This window comes from Oryctolagus cuniculus, chromosome 7, assembly GCF_051225735.1.
Source record: "Oryctolagus cuniculus isolate XC-2025 breed Fujian yellow rabbit chromosome 7, ASM5122573v1, whole genome shotgun sequence".
Lineage (NCBI taxonomy): Eukaryota > Metazoa > Chordata > Mammalia > Lagomorpha > Leporidae > Oryctolagus > Oryctolagus cuniculus.
Genome location: NC_142873.1, coordinates 129,264,733 through 129,286,080, shown reverse-complemented (window position 1 = coordinate 129,286,080; position 21,348 = coordinate 129,264,733). Strand labels below are relative to the sequence as shown.

Here is a 21,348-nt window from a genome sequence, read left to right as displayed (position 1 = left end):
AATTATTTATTTCATTGATTTGAAAAGTAGAGAAACAAATCTTCCAGCCATGGTTTACTCTACAAATTCCTACAATAATGGGGCTGGGCCAGGCTGAAGCTGGGAGCTGGGAAGTAAACCTTGGATTCCCAATGTGGGTGGCAGGAACCCAATTGCTTAGAGCCTACTGCCTCGTGGGCTCCATGTTAACATGAAGCTAAAATCAGAGGAAGAGCCAGGACTTGAACCTAGGCACTCTGATATCGGATGCAGGTATCACAAGTGGTATCTTAACCACCAAGCCAAATGCCCATCCCTATTTTTTTGTTATATCCCCAGGGCTCAGCCCAATATCTGGCATACAGAAAGCACTCAAGAATATTCTTTGATGAAGATGTAAATGTTTATGTATGGCATGTGTCTTTATACTTTATGAATACACATGTATAAAAAAATAAATACATTCATGGCTGCGTATTTCCAAATATTTCTGTAGGTGAGTATAGTATGCATGTATGGATGTGTACAATTCTGAGTATACTCACTTTTGGTGTATTCATTTATACAAGTCACATGTATTAATATGTGTGTGTGCATGTGCGTGTATTCTTCTGGCCCCTCATTGACAACCCTGATCTCCTGAAGGGAGCTGGGAGCAGGGCCCCAAGTCCTCTGTAAGCTGACAGCTCAATAAAAGTATTAGATCATTCAATGACATTCCAAATGTCAGCAAACACTGGCTTGCTCCACTCTGCTACAGGGGAAGTAAGTGTAGGCAGGAGATAGAAACCCAGCCATTGCAAAGTTGATCTCTCCTGATGCAACCCACACCACTTGAGGGGAGAAGAGGGCAGCTGATCAACATTTTCGCCTCTTCTCATATTAGAGTCCCTAGAAAATGGGGCTGTTGAATTCAGCTCCAGCTGCTTACTCACTAGGCAGGTGTCAGGAGGCCAAACAGACCAGGAACTGTGCTATTTTTTTATCATGGGGCAAAATTCTGGGAGTTCAGATGGAGAGAAGGCAGGAAAGGAGAAAGGACAGAATAAGATCAGCGTCACAGAGCAGGAAACAAGGAAAAGAATAAGTCTTCTCTATCACTGGTTTTATAATTTTTGAAGTTTTTTTCAATTTATTTGAAAGAGAGACAAAGAGAGATTTCCCATCTGCTGGTTGACTCCCCAAATGCCAACAGCCAGGACTGGGCCAGGCTGAAGCAAGGAGCCCAGAACTCCATCTGGGTCTCCCACATGGGTGGCAAGGACCCATCCACTTGAACCATCACCTGCTGCCTCCCAAAGTATGGACTGGCAGACAGATGGAATGTGGAGTAGAGCCAGGACTTGAACCCAGGCACTCAGACACAGGATGCAGGTGTCCCAAGCAACATCTTAACTGTTGAGCCAAATGTTCACCCCATCATTACTCTTTCTAAGGGAACAGGAATCTTAGTGCAGCTTGTACTAAGTCACACAGCATAAAGGTCAGAAATAAGACCATGCCCTGGGGTCGGTGCTGTGACTTAGCAGGTAAAGCTACCACCTACAGTGCTGACATCCCATATGGATGCCAGTTCGACTCCCAGTTGCTCCACTTTTGATCCAGCTCTCTGATATGGCCTGGGAAAGCAGTAGAAGACTCGGGCCTCTGCATCCACGTGGGAGACCCAGAAGAAGCTCCTGGCTCCTGGTCGGCACAACTCCAGCTGTTGAGGCCATCTGGGGAGTAAACCAGGGGATGGAAGACTTCTCTCTCTTTCTCTCTGCCTCTCTGTAACTCTGCCTTTCAAATAAATAAATAAATCTTTTTTAAAAAAAAAAGGCTACGCCCCTGACCTCCAGGACCTCTGAAACCTCCCTGTCTTAATTGGCAACTGGCAAGGCCTGGACTAAAATTCACCATCGCCATCTCTCTAACTGGGTCCTTAAACATACCTGGAATATGATGTGGCTGGAGGGCAGAGCCAAAGGTGTTAAAGCCCCTTATTTTGGGGGCCAGCACTGTGGTTTAGCAGGTAAAGCTGCCAACTGCAGTGCCAGCATCCCATACATGGCACTGGTTCAAGTCCTGGCTGCCCTACTTCTGATCCAGCTCTCTGTTATGACGTGGGAAAGCAGTGGAGGATGGCCCAAGTCCTTGGGTCCCTGCACCCGTGCAGGAGATCTGGAGGAGGCTTCTGGTTCCTGGCTTTGGATTGGCCCCGCTCTGGCCGTTGCAGTCATTTGGGGAGTAAACCAGTGGGTGGAATACCTCTCTCTTTGCCTCTGCCTTTCAAATAAATAAATAAATCTTAAATTAAAAAAAAAAAAAAAGACCCCTTATTTTTCCCAGACCTGCTCAGTTTACCTCACAGAAGAAATCGCAAGGCCAACTGGCAACAGAGTCCTCAGTTTCCTCTTGAATTCTTTCTTTCCCTTTACAGCTTGGCAGTGGGGGAGAACCAAACTAAACAGGCTCAGGACAGCTCGTCTACAGCCCCACCCTTGGGGCCTGGTAGCATCAAGGTGGCCCTGGGTAGCAATGTCACCACATGAGTTGGCTGTTTTCCTGCCTTTCTGCTAGGGAACCCAGAGGCAGGGAGCTATCCACACACCAAAAAGTCTAGTGAACTTCACAGAGGAATTGTTCATGGTCAGCGCCTGCCTCGCCTGGCCGGGCCTTCACATTGCATTTGCTAAGGCCAGCAAGCTGCCTCAGATGTGCTCTGACAGCTGGCATGCTGTCCTCCAGGAGCACAAGCCTCACCCAGCATGCAAGGCCTCGATGGAGCTAGTTCTCCAAGGTCAGCCAGTCAGCCAGAAATCACTCGCTGGGCACACTGTCCCCAGCCCCAGTGCCGTCCCGGGTGCACAGAGAGGAACCAGACCCAGTCTCTGGGCTGCAGACACATGTCTGGAAGTAAACACACCTGGACTCAGTTTCAACCACTATAACTAAGAGCTCAAGTGCCAAGGGACCTCAAGGCAAGAGACTGACAGCTGAGCTTCTCGCCAGAAGTGAAATCTGAGCTGAATCTTCTCTGAGAGGGAATTCACCTGAAGATGACTGGGGGACACCTCAGAGAGGGAAGTGCCAAAGGCCAAGGCCCAAAGGGAGGGCAGAGCCTCCCCACTTCAGCCAAAGATGACAACTAGTAAGTAGTGGTTGCACAGTTGCTGGGAGAAAAGCAGGAGAGCTGGATAGGGGTCAAAGTACAAACAAGCCAGAGTGCAAAAGACCTGAACACCAGGGAAAAGAAAAGGTGCTCATAAATGCTGCCACAAAGCTCAGAACTAAGTCTGAGGTCATTCTCAGTCATATATAAAGCTCCTCTCTTCTATCGTTCCTCCACATGCTCACTTAGTTCTAGACAGACACACACACACACACACACACACACCCCTGCATGCTGCTTTCCTTGCCTAGAAAACATTCGCTCCTCCTTATATCCACAGTTGCTTTCTTTGAATGCCCAGCTCAGCACCCAAATTTTAGCGATACATGGGCTGAACCCCTGATGACCTTTCTCTTCTCAGACTCCCCAGGGGTCACCACCCTGACCTCTGGGATGTCTTCCCTCTGTCTCTAAGCCGACCATCAGCATAAGGTTCTTGAGGCTGCCCCAGGGCTGTTGTCTTCTCATCATTATGATTTATGGGATGGGTCTCCCTCATGGCCTGGGCCTCCTGGAGCAGGGAAGCAGGGAGTGTATCCCTACCCATCCTTCTTCTGCTTACCCAGGAAGTACAGCACAAACCACAAAATGCAGTTTTCTGAATGATTCATTGTCAGGGCTCACTATCCTAAGCACACAGGGTCCTTCCAGGTCCACAGAATTGGCGCCAACTCCTCAGGTGCCTGATGCTGCATTCCTGCCAGTCTCCTCTCTCATGTCCCAGGGGATCCAGGCTCAAGACTGCATAGCCCTTCTTCACCTGAGCAAAGCTCCGCTAAGGTTAGGAATGACTAAAGTCAGATTGAATGAATTCCTCTTCCAAACCAGAGAGACCTCAGGGCCAGTCAGGAGGACCAGAAGCCACACTCATGATGACATCAAAGGAGAAAACCTCCCCAGAGGCCCAGCTCATGCCCCATCTCTTAGAGACAAGACAGCTCAGTCTAGAGATTCAGCTGTGAGTGAGAGCCCAGTAAACCTGGGACTCCTCTGCAAGTCTGGGTGACAATTAAGGCAGTGTCACACTCCACCCGGAAGCCTGGTCTCCAAGCAGCTCCCTACTCCCAGTGAATTAATTAGTTACGGCAGATGAAGAAGGGATGTTAAGAAAAGAAAAGAACAAAAAGAAATAGAAAGAGAAGATGAGAAAAGAAAACAAGGGAGGGGAGCTCTGAGGCACAGGAAGACCAGGGGGAGCCCTCAGTGGGGCTGGGAGACACAGTACCTTCTTCAGATTAATCCACTGCTTGAAGTAATCCGCCACTGGCAAGCCCAAGTACTGGCACTGACCTGGGAGCCTACAAGAAAGGGAAAAGAGAACGAGTTGGGCATATTCATGTTCCACTCATGGAATCTTAAGCCAGAAGTCCAACAGAGTATATAGGATACACAGCCAAACAGGGCCCACCCCACCCAAGAAACAGACCCTCATCTTCAGTCCCATGGTCACTGGGCTCCAGGACCCAACCGTGAGGGCCTGCAGACTCCTACTGAAAATAACATCTGCAGCGACTACATGCTAAAGGCCTTTAGTGTGCTTAGTCTCTTACTTACATTCTCATATTTAATCTCCAAAGCAATGCAGGGAGGTAAGCACTGTTGTCTACATTTTACAGAGGAGAAAAGCAGATTCAGAGAGGTTACTCAAGGCCCCATGGCTAAACAATCATAGTGCCAAGAACTCAATTCAATTCTGTGTGACTCCAAAATCTATGTTCTTCCCAATGCATCAGTTTGCTGTTGTGTTGCTATATCAGAGAGGCTGAGAAACAAGGCAAGAGGGGCCAGTGCTGTAGCATAGTAAGTTAAGCCTCCCACTGCAGCGCTGGCAACCCACAAGAGTGCCAATTTGTGTCTCAGCTGCTCCTCTTCCAATGCAGGTCTCTGCTAATGGCCTGAGAAAGCAGTGGAGAATGGCCCAAGTGTCTGGGCCTCTGCAAACATGAGGGAGATCGGGAAGAATTCCCTGGCTCTCAGCTTCAGCCTGGCTCAGCTCTGGCCTTTGCAGCCATTTGGGGACTGAATCAGTGGATGGGAGACCTCTCTCTGTCTGTAACTGCCTCTCAAATAAATAAATAAATAGAGAGAGAGAGAGAGAGAGAGAGAGAGAGAGGAAGGAAGGAAGGAAGGAAGGAAGGAAGGAAGGAAGGAAGGAAGGAAGGAAGGAAGGAAACAGATTTAGAGATAGATGGGCAGGGTTTCAGTTCATAGCCTCTAGCTATGGAGTTTTTTGAATACAGAAGAGACTATGCAGAAGGATAAGAATTTAAACCACAGGCCTATTTTTGTTCCTTTTTTTTTTTTTAATAAAGATTTACTTATTTATTTGAAAGGCAGAGTTACAGAGAGGCAGAGAGAGACAGAGAAATCTTCCATCTGCTGGTTCACTCCCCAAATGGCTACAACAGCCAGAGCTGGGCCGATCCAAAGCCAGGAGCCAGGAGCTTCTTCAGGGTCTCCCATGCAGGTGTAGGGGTCCAAGGACATGGGCCATCTTCTGCTGCTGACCCAGGCCAAAGCAGAGAACTGGATCGGAGGTGGAGCAGTCAGAGTTGCTGGCACTGCAAGCAGAGGTTTTACTCACTTATGCCATGGTGCCGCCCCCTGCCCCCACCTTTTTTTTTAGAATCAAATTTACCAGCTGTTTCCTCTCCCTCCTCCCACCCACCTAATGTTGTTTTAACCAAAGAAATCCATGCAACAAAACCTGTATTTGATGCCTAATGAGGGTCAAGAACTTAGGACTCAAAAAAGTAAGAATTAACCCTTCTCATAAAAAGTTCAGCTTGTGCAGAGGAATGGACAATGAAACAAACAGTCAACAGAACAGAAAAAGTTGTTACTAGAAATACTAGGGGCCAGTGTGCTGGCATAGCGAGTTAAGCTGTCACCTGCAATGCTAACATCCCATATGGGCACCGGTTTACGTTCTGGATGCCCCTCCTCCGATTCAGCCCCTGCTGATGTGCCTGAGAAAGCAGAGGATGACGACCCAAGTTTGGGCCCCTGCATCCATGTGGGAGACTGAGAAGAAGCTTCTGGCTCCTGGCTTCAGCCTGGCACAGCCCCAGTCATTGCAGCCATTTGGGGAATGAACTAGCAGATGGAAAACTGATCCCCCACCCCCCGCCACCGTGTGTGTGTGTGTGTGTGTGTGTGTGTTGTGTGTGTGTCCTCTCACTCTGTAACTGTGCCTTTCAAATAAATAATAAATATCTTTTTAGATCTCATCCCATGATACAAGATGGAAAGGCAAATGAAGACTTGCATGAGAAAGGGACTCAGGGAAGGGGCCAAATATATCTTGTTATAAGGAACCCACTCCTAGGATAACTAACCCATTTCCAAGATAACAGCATTACTCTATTCATGAAGGAAGAGCTCTCACTACCTATGCTCCTGTTAAAGGCCCCAGCTCTCAACACCATTGTTCAGGGACCCGTTCAAACCACAGAACTAGTCAGGCCACAGAACAGGACTTTACTGCTTTCCCTCACTGAGCTCCGCATCCCATTTGATCACCAGGTCCTCTTTTTACATTTCTTATGTCCATTTCACGATGCACTTGTCTACTTTTTTAAGTCTGTTGTTTCTGGTTTCTCCAGAGATATGATAAACTGTAGCTCCTCGGAGACTCTGCATTATCTGAGGCTACTTCTCTTAGGGGAAAAAAAAACACCTGTCATCTTTCCTGGCTATTTTTTTTTTTAAAGATTTATTTACTGGGGCCAGTGCTGCGGTGTAGTTGGTGCTGTGGCATAAGTGGGTTAAGCCACCAATTGCAGCACTGGCATCCCACACGGGTGCCAGTTTGCATCCTGGCTGCTCCACTTTCAAGCCAGCTCCTTGCTGATACACCTGGGAAAGCAGAAGATGGCCCAAGTGTTTGGGCCCCTGAACCCATGTGGGAGAACTGGAAGAAGTTCCTGGTTCCTGGCTCTGGATGGGCCTAGCTCCAGCCACTGTGGCCATTTGGGGAATAAACCAGGAAATGGAAGAGCTCACTCTCTCTTTCTGTCACTCTGCCTTTCAAATAAATAAATCTTAAAAAAAAAAAAAAAGGAAGCCAACCTCCATGTTTCAGGTATTATAGTAAGGATTTAGTTTTTGGAGTGTTTTTTTTTTTCGGTTATTGTTATTTTCTAAGATTTATTTCTTTTTTTGAAAAAGGCAGAGCTACAGATTGGCAGAGGCAGAGAGAGAATCTTCCATCCTCTGGTTCATTTCCTAAATGGCCACAATAGCCAGAACTGGGCTGAGCCGGAGCTGGGCCAATCCAAAGCCAGGAGCCAGGAGCTTCTTCTGGGTCTTCGACACCAATGCAGCAACCCAAGGACTTGGGACATCTTCTACTGAAATACTAGGGGCCAGTATTCCATTCCAGAGAGCTGGATCTGAAGTGGAGCAGCCAGGAGTCAAACCGATGCCCATACAGGATGCCAGCAATGTAGGCAGCGGCTTTACTCATTATGCCACAGCACTGGCCCTAAGGATTTAGTTTTGTGAGACTCAAGACACCTTACCTGAATGGCAGGCTCCTCTCAAACATCCAGGTGACAAAGCAGCATTAACCAGTCAAGTTCCTGATAGGGAAATTCTGGCTGAGGCCAAGATGATCATGGGGTATCCAGATAGGATGTGCCCATGTGAGGCCAAGGACCAAGAATATGAAGAAATTAGGCAATTTTTCAGAAGCCAGAATGTGCCTGCCTAACAAGCATAATTGTAATCTGTTTGAATAATTTCCTTATTTCCTCTGATCTTTCTTTCATGTTCCTTATCCTCGGTATTTGTGAAAGTGCTTGCTGAGCTGAGCTACTTCAGAAAAATCACATAAAGGTTTATGAGTGAAGGAGGCTACCAGAGCATCACAGTCTACAAAGAAACAGGTCTGGAGGACCGGCAAGCAAAAGGCAGGGAGCTCCTATCTCATTTTCCCTTGGTCAGCTGCAGCACCCCCAATTCTTTTGGTGGCCAGTCCTGGGGGAGGAAGAGGCCTCCTCCTCCTCATCTGGATTTCACGTGCAGATGACAGCTGTGGCTATTTCTACCAAGTTAGGAAGGGTCTAGAATAGTAGGATCCTGTTTGCTGCTCTTTGAGAAGGATACACAGACACATGTACTTATCAGACTGCCTACACTGAAAACAGAGCACACAGAAGGTGTCAGCCTGGGTATCAGCCTCAGATAAAGCTCACCAGCTATCCTGAATGCCATCTGTACCTCAGGCCTGATTGAAGCATATAGGACGTAGGGACTGGAATTCTCACTTGGGGGCTCACATCGCTTGCAGGTACATGTGTACTCTGCAGATTCATTCACATGCATTCAGGCTGTTAAATGGTCCTCAGGGTGGTCCTCGCCCTGTGACCCCAAGAAACAAGCAATATAAATGGAGGAGGGCACAGCTCCATTTTCATGAGACACACAGAGCCAAATGCCAGAACTTGAATTCCCAGGTGCCTCATGGGAAGACAGTTACACATCTCTCCCACACAACCCTACCCCAGCTTAGAGAATACCAAGAGACTGACTCTGAGGAATGTAAGTTACAGTGTTCATCATCCCCTATTTAAAAGAAGAAGAAGAACTGAAGCTCAGAGAAGAAAAAGGATTTGCTCAATCATACAAGCCAAGGGTTAAACTAGAAATGGAATCCAAGGCTTCTGAGTGCATAGCCATCAGTTGTGTAGATGTCCCTAGAAAGGCAAACCCTTAGGGAGGCTGGTAGCATGTTGGTCACTCAAGGTCACACCTGGATTCAAGGTTCTTAGGAGTCTAAGGATGAAAGTGCCCCGGGCACAAAGAGTCTGAATGCTCCAAGCTCCTACCAGACACTGATCCCAAGAAAAGAGCCACTGGCAGTGGGCCCTGGACTAGCCTGCGGGCATGAACGTGCAAGCAGGTTTATGGTGCCCAGGTCTCCATGCAGCTGGATTCACTGGGCACAAAGCTCCTCAACTGCCCAAACATCATCTGGTCATACTTATTACTGCTGCCCAATGAAATTTTATGCACCGAGTCCACAGGTGTGATTTCCCCTTCTTTATGAGGGTCGGAATGACATCACTGATAGCCAATAGAAAAGAGCCAATTATGTCCAGGCCATAAAAAGGAATGGGATTTTTTTCAATCAAATCAAAACTTTCTTCAGCTTCATGAATGTAAGGGGCCCCTTTAAGGAAGGGCCTCCTAGTCATGCCTGTGGGCTCTAAATCAAGGGACATAATCACTTTCCAAAGACTATGGGGCCTAGGGCCAGAACAGAGCTTCACCCTTGGCATTTATCATGTGGCCCTGCTCTTATCATACTGGCCCCTCAGGATCATAATAGAACAGAACATCAGACCCTATGCTCAGATCCTGCTGGGCTCCTCACTACTCCATCCAGGGGGAAGTTATAGAAGAAAGGGTACCCCTCAAGTTCCCTTGGTACTCCTTTTGAATAAAAGAGAAGAAGGCAGAAAGCCCCTCCCCTGCTTACACAAAGGAAAATGGCGGGACAGGGTTGGAGGAGGGGGGAACAGTGGTGTAAGAAATCATCCCCCCAAGCACAAAGCACAAAACAAAAGGAACCCAGCATCCCCACCCCACCCCTCATTCAGCCCTACCACCTGCAATCGAGCTGCTCTGGCTGGCCCAGACAGCTCTGATGGCAAACAGGTGTGGCGAGCTCGGCGCCAGCCAAGGCAGGGCAGTTGCTCATTAAGGGAACACCCTCCTTGCTAATAGGTATGGCCAAGGTGGAGCCACTGCGAGCAGGAGCACAGCTTTGAAGATTAGGTGAAGCAGAGCTGGGGGGGGGGGGGGGGGGCTGCAAGGCTTGAGTCAAGGAGACCAGCAGCATGCAGGAGGCCCGACAGCCAGACTGGCAGACAGGCACCAACAGCACCAGCCAGAGAACAGGATCCATTTTGGAGAAAGTCATGGACATTATTCCTTATGTGCTTTTCTTTCTTTACCTTTTAGGGGAAAATCCAACTCAGGAAGGTCCATGTCACTCTCAGTTTTGGCAGATCCAAGCGCTTAAAGAAGAAGGAGACAGCACGCCCTGGAGATACCCTTAGTCCATCTTCTGTCTCTTGGGAAAGGTGGTGGGATCTGGGTCTCAGAGTGATGTGGCATCAGTTGTGATGCCTGCAGCTCTAGGACATGTGCAGACTTCTCATCTGCAGGAGCAAAGGGCTGCATTTCATCTGACACGAAGAGAGCTAGAGAGCTGCTAAGCAGAGGTGAAAATCAGGGAGACAGACTCTGTCTTCTTTTTTATTTTATTTTTTTAAAGGGGAGAGAGAGATCGAGAGCGAGAGAGAGAATGAGGGAACTTGCTCTTATTTATTTATTCATTCATTCATTCATTTATTTATTGACAGGCAGAGTTAGACAGTGAAAGAGAGAGACAGAGAGAAAGGTCTTCCTTTCCGTTGGTTCACCCCCCAAATGGCTGCTACAACTGGTGCACTGCGCTGATCCGAAGCCAGAAGCCAGGTACTTCCTCCTGGTCTCCCATGCGGGTGCAGGGCCCAAGCACTTGGGCCATCCTCCACTGCCTTCCCAGGCCACAGCAGAGAGCTGGACTGGAAGAGGAGCAACCAGTGCCTCAACCGGGACTAGAACCCAGGATTCTAGCAGGCGGAGAATTAGCCAAGTGAGCCGCGGCACCGGCTAGACTCTGTCTTCTTCAAAGTCACCACAGGACCCTAGGGAAACAGAGGGCCCAGCCTCGGGGAGGACGAGGTAGAGAGACGCCTGCAAATCAGCCAGGGGAAGACAGTGCCAAGGACACACTTCTGAAGGGGGGTGGGGGCTGTTTCCACACTTGCTCATTCCAACATAAACACCTACAGAGGATGCTGCCCCGCTTCTCAGAACTGCCGCAATCTCTAAGACCGGTGGCTGAGCCTCAGGAAAGGTCCCATTCCCACTGGGCCCCAGTGTGGGAGTCCTCTCTAGTCAGAGCCTCCAGAGCCAGTGCCACGTGAGTCCGTATCCAGCACACACAGGCTGCCCCAGCCAAGGCAGCACTTAGCTGGGGACATGGTTCTTTGTCTCTCCTGTTTCCGTTCCCCCACCCAGAGGAGATAAACAGGCCCTGGGTGATAAACGGCCCGCCTTTCACGATCACTTTTCCTCAAGTTGAGGAGAGGAGCTGGTGATGGATGGGCTAGAATTTGGTTATCAGGAAGGGCTGTCAGCCAGAGGTGCCTATCTCCTCCCCCACTACGCAGGGCATCATTACACTGTGGCATGGAGGTAAAATATGACCAAGGGGAGGGAAGGAAGAAAGAGGGGAAGGCTGGGCTTACACACGGAGCAAATTGAGCAACAATGAGAGCAGGCATGAGGCTAGGGCGTTAGTTATCTCCTGTGACACCTTTTATCTCTGCACAAATTGGTCCTTCCTCCCCCACTGCATCCTCTTATACAAACAGAGGCAGACACAATGTGTCACCACTGCAATCGCGTAGCAATTTAACCCGAATTAGTGAGGGGGTCAAGCTAGGAAATAGGGGTTTCTCATTTCAACAGGTTCCTTAGTCTCAGCTCTGAACCAACACACTGAAGGGAGGTGGGCAGAGAGAAAGCAGACTCATAATTGAATTCACTCACTTGGCTGCTGCTGATGTATAAAAAATTAATGTTCAAGCTTCCGACTTATCAAAGCTGGTTAACATCCATCTCACCTGTGAGATGCACCAAGTCAGAAGGCACAGCACAACCTACCCCAGGCAGGCCCAGCACACATATGTCTTAGCCAGCGTAGGAATTAGTGAGGACAGGAAGGGAGAGAAAGGCCCCAAGCCAGAAACTCCTGCTAGAAGCCGACTGGGCTAAGTATGGGGACTATGGGTGCGTTAGGAGTTGATCACATCAAAGATGGTCCTTGACAGTTCAAGAATACTCTGGAGTCTGCAGAGAGAAAAGGTATCCTGGCCCCTCCCCGCCTCCAAAAGAAGAGGTCCAAGGTGTTTCATGAGTAAACCCTCTGTGCTCCACCTCCACCCTGTCACACACACACATACACGCACGCACACACACACTGCTGTGCCTGAAACTGACGACACCAAGGGCAGCACTGAGGGCACGGATAAGGTTTAAAGAGCAGGGAAGCAAGGAACCTGGCCTGTTTTTTGTTTGTTTGTTTGTTTGTTGACAGGCAGAGTTACACAGTGAGTGAGTGAGAGAGAGAGAGAGAGAAGTCTTCCTTCCATTGGTTCACCCCTCAAATGGCTGCTACAGCCAGCGCATTGCGCTGATCCGAAGCCAGGAGCCAGGTGCTTCCGCCTAGTCTCCCATGCAGGTGCAGGGCCCAAGCACTTGGGCCATCCTCCCTGGCCTGTTCTACAGTGACCTTCCCCACAGTGGGATCCTGGAGCTGGAAAGGTCCCTGATGGGTGGGGAATACACTCAACCCTCATCCAAAACCATGGCTCCACTGCACTAAGAGGTAAGTTGGTCAAGTGGCCATATACTCTTGGGCAAGTGGCATTACCTCCACGCCTGCTCTGTAAGGGTTAAGGGAGGTAGCCAAAGGAAACACATTTTAGAATAAGGGCTTTGTAATAGGGAAGAGATTCTGGCTATAAAGAGATCAGCTGAGAACAAACGAGCATAGGCCTCTGGAGACACTTCCAGGTCACCTGCACTGAGAAGACAGTGCCTCAGTCAGAAAAGGATACTAGAGCAGTATCCTTGCTGGAGAAGACAGGCATATAACTCAGCAGCTTCAAAAATGAATTCTAAGAAGTTTGGGAAGCCGGCGCTGTGGCTCACTAGGCTAATCCTCCACCTTGCGGCGCCGGCACACCGGGTTCTAGTCCCGGTCAGGGCGCCGGATTCTGTCCCAGTTGCCCCTCTTCCAGGCCAGCTCTCTGCTATGGCCAGGGAGTGCAGTGGAGGATGGCCCAGGTGCTTGGGCCCTGCACCCCATGGGAGACCAGGAAAAGCACCTGGATCCTGGCTCCTGCCATCGGATCAGCGCGGTGCGCCGGCTGCAGCGGCGGCCATTGGAGGGTGACCCAATGGCAAAGGAAGACCTTTCTCCCTGTCTCTCTCTCTCACTGTCCACTCTGCCTGTCAAAAATAAAAAAAATTAAAAAAAAATTAAAAAAAAAGAAGTTTGGGAAGAGGGGAGGAGTTATGGATGGAGGCGGCACCTGAGGACTCTCTCTCCAAATCTAAAGAATCAGCACACAAACACCAGGAAACAAAATCCAAGACTCCAGTCAGACACAAAACAGGAGAATGCTTTTACCTTAACTGCCTCCCTACCCCCATCTATGAGTAGTGCTGAGACCCAGGGCCTTAAAGGTAGAGTCTAATCAGACCTGATTCCTAACTTCTAAAAGCTTCCAGGCTCATGCAGAAGGTAACCACAGTACCAACAATGATTGAGCTAAATGACTATTGAGAAAGGGCTATCTCATCTCTCTGGTGATGGGAGGGCAATGTTGGGGAACACTTACACAAAGACGCAATTTCAATCCCTTTGCTCAAGCAAGCTAGCATGTTCATTCCCTCTTGGCCCCTACCCCACCCCCACCCCATTCCCACCTCCTTCTATTCTCTGCCTATCCACAGCCTGGGAATATGCACTGCTGACTTCTCAGCCCACTTTGCCCCTACACACTTGCCCCCATCCTCTGGGACTGCTGCAGGTTACAATTCCAACCACAGGCTTCAGAAAGATGATACACTTGCTGGAGCCTGCAAAGGGTCAGGAGAGAGTACTGTTTGAAATACCAGCGTGACAGCTGGCTCCTTGTCTGTCTCTTTCCGCACCCCTCCCTCCCCAAACTTGTCATGGTACAAGAAGTCTATAAGCAGCCCATCAGCTTTAAATATCAGCGTGCGTGAAGCAGGAGCACGAGAGCGAGGGAGCGGGAAGCAGACAGTGAGCATCTCTGTCGCCACTGCCTGTCAGGGAACACTAATGAATTTCACCACCAGCAGCAATGCTTCAGATGGGGGTGGGGCAGGGGCCAGTTTTCTAGGGAGAACTCTCACAGTATTAAAACATCTTTTCCCACAGCCGTATTAGTACATGTCACGGTGGTGCTGAGAACTATGGCCCACTCAGGACATCAATGGAAGAGCAGGGATGGGGCAAGTCCCACTGTCCTAAACATGAAGAAAGTACAAGTGTGAGGCTGCACAACTGAGCCACTGAGTTATGAAGAGTGACCTCTGCAGGTCTCCTACCTCACTTCGCCAACATCACCCTTACCCATCTCTTAAAAGCCAGCTTGAAAGGACTGGACAAGGAGGGCCTCAAGCAGAGATGACTGGCCACGCCCTCCTGGCCAAACACCCCAACTCCACTTCACATCACCTTCAGCTAATTCACTCCTTATAAGGCCCCATGATAAGGGGTTACAGGCCAACCCTTCCAGGCCTTGGGGAAGGGGAGTGAGGATGACACTGGCACCCCACAGATATCAGGGACCAGAGAGACTTGTAATTTTACAAACGAGGAAATGAAAGTTGAGAGTGGCAACGTTACTTTCCCGAGATCCTACAACAGGAATGTTAAGAGGAATGTAATGAAGCAAGGATATGAACCCAGGTCTCTTAATTCTCAAGACTCTGCTCATTCTACAATATCTGGTAGCCACTCTGAGGAAGGGCTGATCACCTCACTATCTCTTGCGTGTCTTCTACTGCCAGGCCCTGTCCTTCCCCTGCATTCCCTCCCCCTGGTGTATGTGCAACTCTGGCCTGGCATGGGCCACAGCTGCCATGTAGTCCGGGACTGGGCTCCAGGCCAGGGTGAATCCAGCCAGACAGAAAGCCCTGGGAGTGAGCCAGGCTATCACCTGGGAGTCTCCCCAGCTTCGAAGACCAGGGCTGCATGCATCAGTCTCCCCTTGGGTATCCTCTGCACAGCTCTGATCAGCAGTGTCTGATCTGGCAGCGACCTGCTGTTCAGGGGCAAATGACATCAAATTTCCTCTTGGTTTCCCTGTGGTACAGACGAAAGGCCATCACCTGCGTCTGGATCTGGCAACACAACTGGAAGTATTCCCAGACATGCTGCTCTGGAGAATTCCCAACAGAAACCAGAACACATGTGGGTATAGAGGGATGCCTTATAGGCTAGGTTGTTGGGCCTCCCATGGAAAACTCATCTCAAATTGCTTAGGCCCCGCAGCTTATTTGAAGCTTCCAGAAGGTACTGCATGTGTTAGAGCATCTCCCTGCTCCATGGCTATTTAGTCCACCTGTGAACTCGCTCTACTCCCATTTCTCCCCTGTGGAATCCACAGGAAGCATGCAAGTGCTATAAACAGCCTACAGAAAAGCATAACATGCACCTTCCCAGGGCCACAAGTACTCCATGAAACCCTGAAACTTCCATTCTCCAGCCCCTCTCTAGGAACCAAAAAGACAAGGTGCCTCTCCAGTGTCTTTCCAATGCAACTCTTCCAGGATAGGGCAGAGTGCCCCACCTGGTGCGTAGGAAGTGCTGGAGCCGGCACCAAGATCTGGCCAGGCTCTCCTTTCCAGATGGAATGGCAAAACCTCCAGCAGGAAATGTAGAATGGGGAAGAGGCCCACCAGGTGCATGACGAGAGGTTTCCAGGGCACTTTGGTCAGTGCTTCAGTTGATTTTCTTTTTCTTTCGTTGCCAAGGAAATCAGGAGCTCCTTAGTATTTGGGCCATCTCTAAAATACCTTGCTCCTTCTACTTCAGGCTCCACTTGGCCTGTTGCCACCTTGACCCCATGCCTGGGCTGCCTTTTATGTGGCCAACAATGCCCTCTGGAGGCACCACAGAGAGACACCCTCCTAGTGCTCAGGAGCTAGGATACAGCCTGGTCTCTGCTCAAGGACAGAGCTGTTGCCCTTCACCATCTGGCTTGATTCCTCCTCTGCCTTGATTCCAGCTCTCTGACTGGAGATGTATAAGATGTATAATACTTTAAGATGTATAAGCACATCACCTGTACAGTCTCACACTTCCATGTGGGCATTAGAACAGGCTTGTGGTTTTTAAACTGGGCCCATGGAGCTCCAGAGTTCTCAGGGGGGGCAAAAGGCCATTTTATGGACTAGGAAGGAAGAGGAAGAGTGGGCAGCTTCAACCAGATTAGTTCAACTTAACTGAAATAAAAAAAATAAAAAAAACTGCTTTTTTATTTATAAAAAAATTTACTGTTAAAAAGAAGGCCAGCACTGCGGCTCACTAGGCTAATCATCCGCCTTGCGGCGCTGGCACACTGGGTTCTAGTCCCGGTCGGGGCGCCGGATTCTGTCCCGGTTGCCCCTCTTCCAGGCCAGCTCTCTGCTGTGGCCAGGGACTGCAGTGGAGGATGGCCCAAGTGCTTGGGCCCTGCACCCCATGGGAGACCAGGATAAGTACCTGGCTCCTGGCTTCGGATCAGCGCAGTGCGCCAGCCGCAGTGCACCGGCCATTGGAGGGTGAACCAACGGCAAAAGGAAGACCTTTCTCTGTCTCTCTCTCACTGTCCACTCTGCTTGACAAAAAAAAAAAAAAAAAACAAAAAAAAAAACACCTACCTATTCTGTCTACAGTGCTACTCTGGGTTCTCCAAGGATTTATTTTGTGCCTTCTTTAAAATGTTTTCATAGTCTACCTTACTTACCCCTAGTTAGTTATGCATGTGCAGGTCTTTCTGTCCTGATCACTTGATGGTCCCCACAGGCCCCAGGACAGTATTTATGGACCTGGAGCAGCTCTCAACAGGGGCTGATGCTGGGCCACCGCTAGAAGGCCAGCACCTCCAGGATATGCATAACAACTTCCACGGCTGTCTCCAACAGTATTCCTTGAGAGAAGAGCTGCAGTGGAGGGTAACTGACATTTACAAGCAGGCCGAGTGAAGATATGTGGCATATGCCACTCTTAAATCAACAAACAGGACACATGCTACCATGATCAATCATCTAAATAGAAACGCAGGGGATCAAACAAACTTTACATTTGGTCAATCTTTGGGCAGAATGTAGCATATTCCAATGGGAACTGTATTCTTTCATTACAAGTTCCCAAATCCCAAATATGGGATCATGGGAACACAGGTTGAGGCTCATCAGCTGAATACTCAAGGGTCTGTCCCTTGGCTTCGGGTGGCCTGTAGAAGAGTTGCTAGTCCCACAATTCTGGTTATAGGGTGGCAAATGGGTGAAAGCCCTTGGCCCCATCAACCAAGGCCACTGCCTGGGCCTTCTTCTCCAGCCAGTTTTTGGAGGGAACAGGAGAAAGCACCAGAACCACTTGTTAATAGGCCCTAAATTCCCTTAACCCTGGGGAGAGGAGGGTAGCAAGGAGCCCTCTCCTCCCCACCACCCCCACAGGCCTCCCAGCAGGGCCAGGAAGGACAGCCATTAGTGTGTGCCTCAGCAGACAATGGGGAGGAGAAGTCTCCAGAGCAAAGGACAACTGCAGCAATTAGAATGCAGGGAGGTTCAGAAGCTATTTAACTGGGTGACCCCTGAGGTCGCTGCATCTGACTCCCATCCCTGGATAAATATTGTATGAGAGGGGAGGGGGCGAGTGAGAGAGCCATCGGAGGACTGCTCCTCCTTCCTCTCCTCTCCCCACCTCACACGGCTGCCTCCAGCACACACACCCAGGAACATTGTTTACAGCCCTGACAGTCAGAGCAATCACTCTGCTAACCAAGAGGGAACAGACAAAGTCGACTTACCAAAAATTGACTATGGCAATTGAAGAACCAGGGCTGGTGGGGGAGGGGAGCCAGGCCAACACAGATGAACGGGTTCTTCCACATCCAGGGACAGCTGAAGCAAACACTCTCCCCACCATCCCAAACCCCTATACCCTTGGCAGGTGACCCAAGTAGCCGGGAGTAAAACAAGGGTGGTACCTCCTTTCACCTCCTAGGGGACCCCACAATAGAAAAACTCCTGGACCTCATCACCACCCAGGTGCTCCTTAGCAAAGATAAGAGTTCTGGCACCCTGCCCAGAGGAAGCCTGACTAGCTACAGGCCACTTGTCTAGCTGGCCCTCTGGTTGACCTAGTGGGAAAAAGCCAAGAGCAAGAAAGTCAGACATCGCAGGAAGGGGTCAGGGTGGGGGAAGAGGAACAGAGCGTGTGCGTATGGGCTGTGCCTCAGCCCCCATGTGCGCTCCTCCAGTCCTGCTCTAATGCACCCTGACATGCCTCTGAAGACAGAGAGCTGTTTGCAGTCAGCACCGTGATTTGTTAGTAATTATTTCCATGGTGTCACATTGCTGTCACTCTGTTAACAAAGAGACAGGCTGCCTCGGGCTGCCTGCAAGAAAGAGGCGCAGAGAAAAAGGCCTGTCAGGTTCCCGGGATTCTCTGGGCTGGCTGGCTTTCTTCCCCAAACCGACATCCTCACAGGCTTGGGAAAAAACAGTTTTACAGAACGATCAAGTCTGAGTTGTGTCACCCTTTAGCCAGGGACACTGAAAACTTATCCTACCCACTCATAGCCACCCTTCCGAAGCCCTACAAAGCGAAGAACCCCAGAGTCCAAAAATCATTCTGATATGGGCCAGGTTTCCAGCTGAAGCCTTGAGTTCCATGGCCTTCAACTCCCAAGATCCTGGCTCCCTGACTCTTCTTCCTCACTGAGATGTGCACAGCCTCTCATGTGATCCTAGGAACCTGACAATAGAAACCTAAGCAGCCGCCCTATTGGCATGGGTGGAGTTACGGAGAATGTGATGGCATGGTAGGTATCTTTCCTTCCTGAATTTGCCAACCACAGGGGTGAAGCAGCTCAGGGCTAACACCCTTCTAGCCTCCATGTGCCTGTGCATCTGCAAGGAGGTCCTCAAGGAGCTGACCTGCCTTTCCCAGGCCTAGATCTGCACAAGCAGCTGCCCTAGGAGAACTGGTGGCAGCTTTGGTACAAAATAATGTCTCCATTACCTTGTGTGGGAATTAGAGGACATATTGGCAAGCACTGACAAAACAGAGGTCACTCACCTTACAGGCATTGTAAGTTGGAGATTAATTCTCTCTTCTCACAGAGGAAATCAGACTCCAAGATAGTGGAAAGAAGGCACCAATACTGAGAAACCCTTTCACTGCCAAGCAGCAAGAGCAGCAGCTGCTGCTAATGCCACCTTTGCCAGCATCAGCAGGAAAGGAAGACAAGCCTACAAGCCTGAGAGAAGCCTGCTGAGGTGGTCAGGGCCACTGCTACCCTGCTTCTGCAGAACCTCACAAGAGAGAGAAGCCTGGACAAGACCAAGGCTCTTCTGCCTTCAGGGTTCAAAAGGCAGGGGACAACACCAGTTGCATGAAGTGAAATGCAAACTCCATGAAGTCAGCAGTTCGGGAAGTTTGCTCTCCTGTGCCTTCAATACTTAGCAATGTGCAAAGCACATAGCAGGAGTCAATACACCTGCTAGTATGGTGCAAAGACCACTTCCACAGGATGGGGGCCAGCACCTCCCCATCACAGAACCTCAGAGAAGGAGACCACTGCAGATCCCAGAACAGACATGGCCCAAAGACTGGAATTAGGTATTAAAGAGTGAGGTAGATCCTCATAACAGATTGAACAACACATATTTATTCAACAAACATGTGTTGGACAACTAAAGAAGGGAGATGTTCCAACAAAGAGAGAATAAATCAACAAAATGAAGAATAATACATTGGAATACCACACAGCAACAAAAGGCTACTCTACTGATACATTCAATATGGATTAATCTCACACATTGCCTTGTGCAAAAAGAGTCAGATATAAGAGTACAATATCTTGTTCATACGGAAGTCAAGAATGGGCAAAACTAGCCAAAAATAGCAGAAGTCACAGCCTGGCTATGGGGGCGGGGGTGTATATTTTGGCTCAGAAGGGGCACAGGGAGATTTTCCGAGATAATGGGAAAGTTCTGATCTTAATCTAGGAGGTGGCTACATAAGTGTGTGCTTGTATAAAATATATCAAGCTCGCTAGCACTGTGGCTTAGTAGGTTAAGCCTCTACCTGTAGTACTGGCAACCCATTTAGGCACCAGTTTGAGCCCTGACTGCTCTACTGTGAATCCAGCTCCCTGCTAATGGCCTGGGAAAGCAGTGGAAGATGGCCCAAGTGCTTGGGCCCCTGTACCCATATGGGAGACCCAGATGAAACTCCTGGATCCTAGCTTCTGATCAGCTCAGCTCTGGCTGTTGCGGCCATTTGGGGACTGAACCAGCGGATGGAAGATTTCCCTGTCTCTTCTCTTTGTCCGTAACTCTGCCTCTCAAATAAATCTTTTATATATCGACCTACACATGACACATTATCTGTATATTTTATGTGCCCTGGTATACCTATTTCACACTTCCACTTAAAAACAAAAAAAGGGGGCTGGCATTGTGGCAAGGCAGGTAAAGCCACTGCCTGCGATGTTGGCATCCCATTTGGGCACCAGTTCAAGTCCTGGCTGCTCTAATTCTGATCCAGCTCTCCACTAATGTCTCTGAGAAAGCAGAAGAGGATGGCTAAAGTACTTGGGCCCCTGTACCCACGTGGGAGACCTGGAAGAAGCTCCTGGCTCCGGCAGCCATTTGGAGAGTGAATTAGCAGATGGAAAACCTCTCTCTTTGTAACTCTGGTTTTCAAATAAATCTCTGAGAGAGAGAGAGAGAGAGAGAGAGAGAGGTCAGCGCTGTGGAATAGCAGGTTGAGTCTGTTTGTGGTGCCAGCATTCCATATGGGTGACAGTTTGAATCCCAGCTGCTCCACTTCTGATCCAGCTCCCTGCTGATGGCCTGGGAAAGCAGAAGATGTGCCAAGTACTTGGGCCCTCGCACTCACATGAGAGACCTGGAAGAAGTTTCTGGCTCCTGATCGGCCCAGCTCCAGTCATTGTGGCCATTTGGGGAGTGAACCAGTGAATGGAAGACTTCTCTCTCTGTCTCTCCTTCTGTCTGTCTGTAACACTGCCTCTCAAATAAACAAATCTTTAAAAAAAAAAAAAAAAAGATAAAAAAGTTGATACTCAAGAGTCACACAAAGAGTTTTATTAAAATACTGATCTAAGGGCTGCCATTGTGGTGTAGCAGGTAAAACCACCACATGCGGCATCCCATGTGAGCTCTGCTTCATGTCCCAGATGCTCTACTTCCAATACAGTTCCCTGCTAATGCCTGGGAAAGGCAGAAGATGGTCCAACTATATGCACTCCTACCACCCACATAGGAGACTGGGAAGAAGCTCCTGGCTTCAGCCTGGCCCAGTGCTGGATGTTGTAGCCATC

The 21,348-nt window shown here is 49.4% G+C and overlaps 1 protein-coding gene across 26 annotated transcripts in view; it reads right to left on the bottom strand.

Annotated features, from left to right (window-relative positions):
* Nucleotides 1-21,348, bottom strand: part of ERI3 (ERI1 exoribonuclease family member 3) — a 146,665-nt gene that overhangs the window by 64,915 nt on the left and 60,402 nt on the right. For all 26 annotated transcript variants that reach the window (XM_070078596.2, XM_089300799.1, XM_089300801.1 and 23 more), the window contains one exon: nt 4,359-4,431. In XM_070078596.2, coding sequence (XP_069934697.2) covers nt 4,359-4,431 — 73 coding nt within the window. The remainder of the gene's footprint in view (nt 1-4,358; nt 4,432-21,348) is intronic.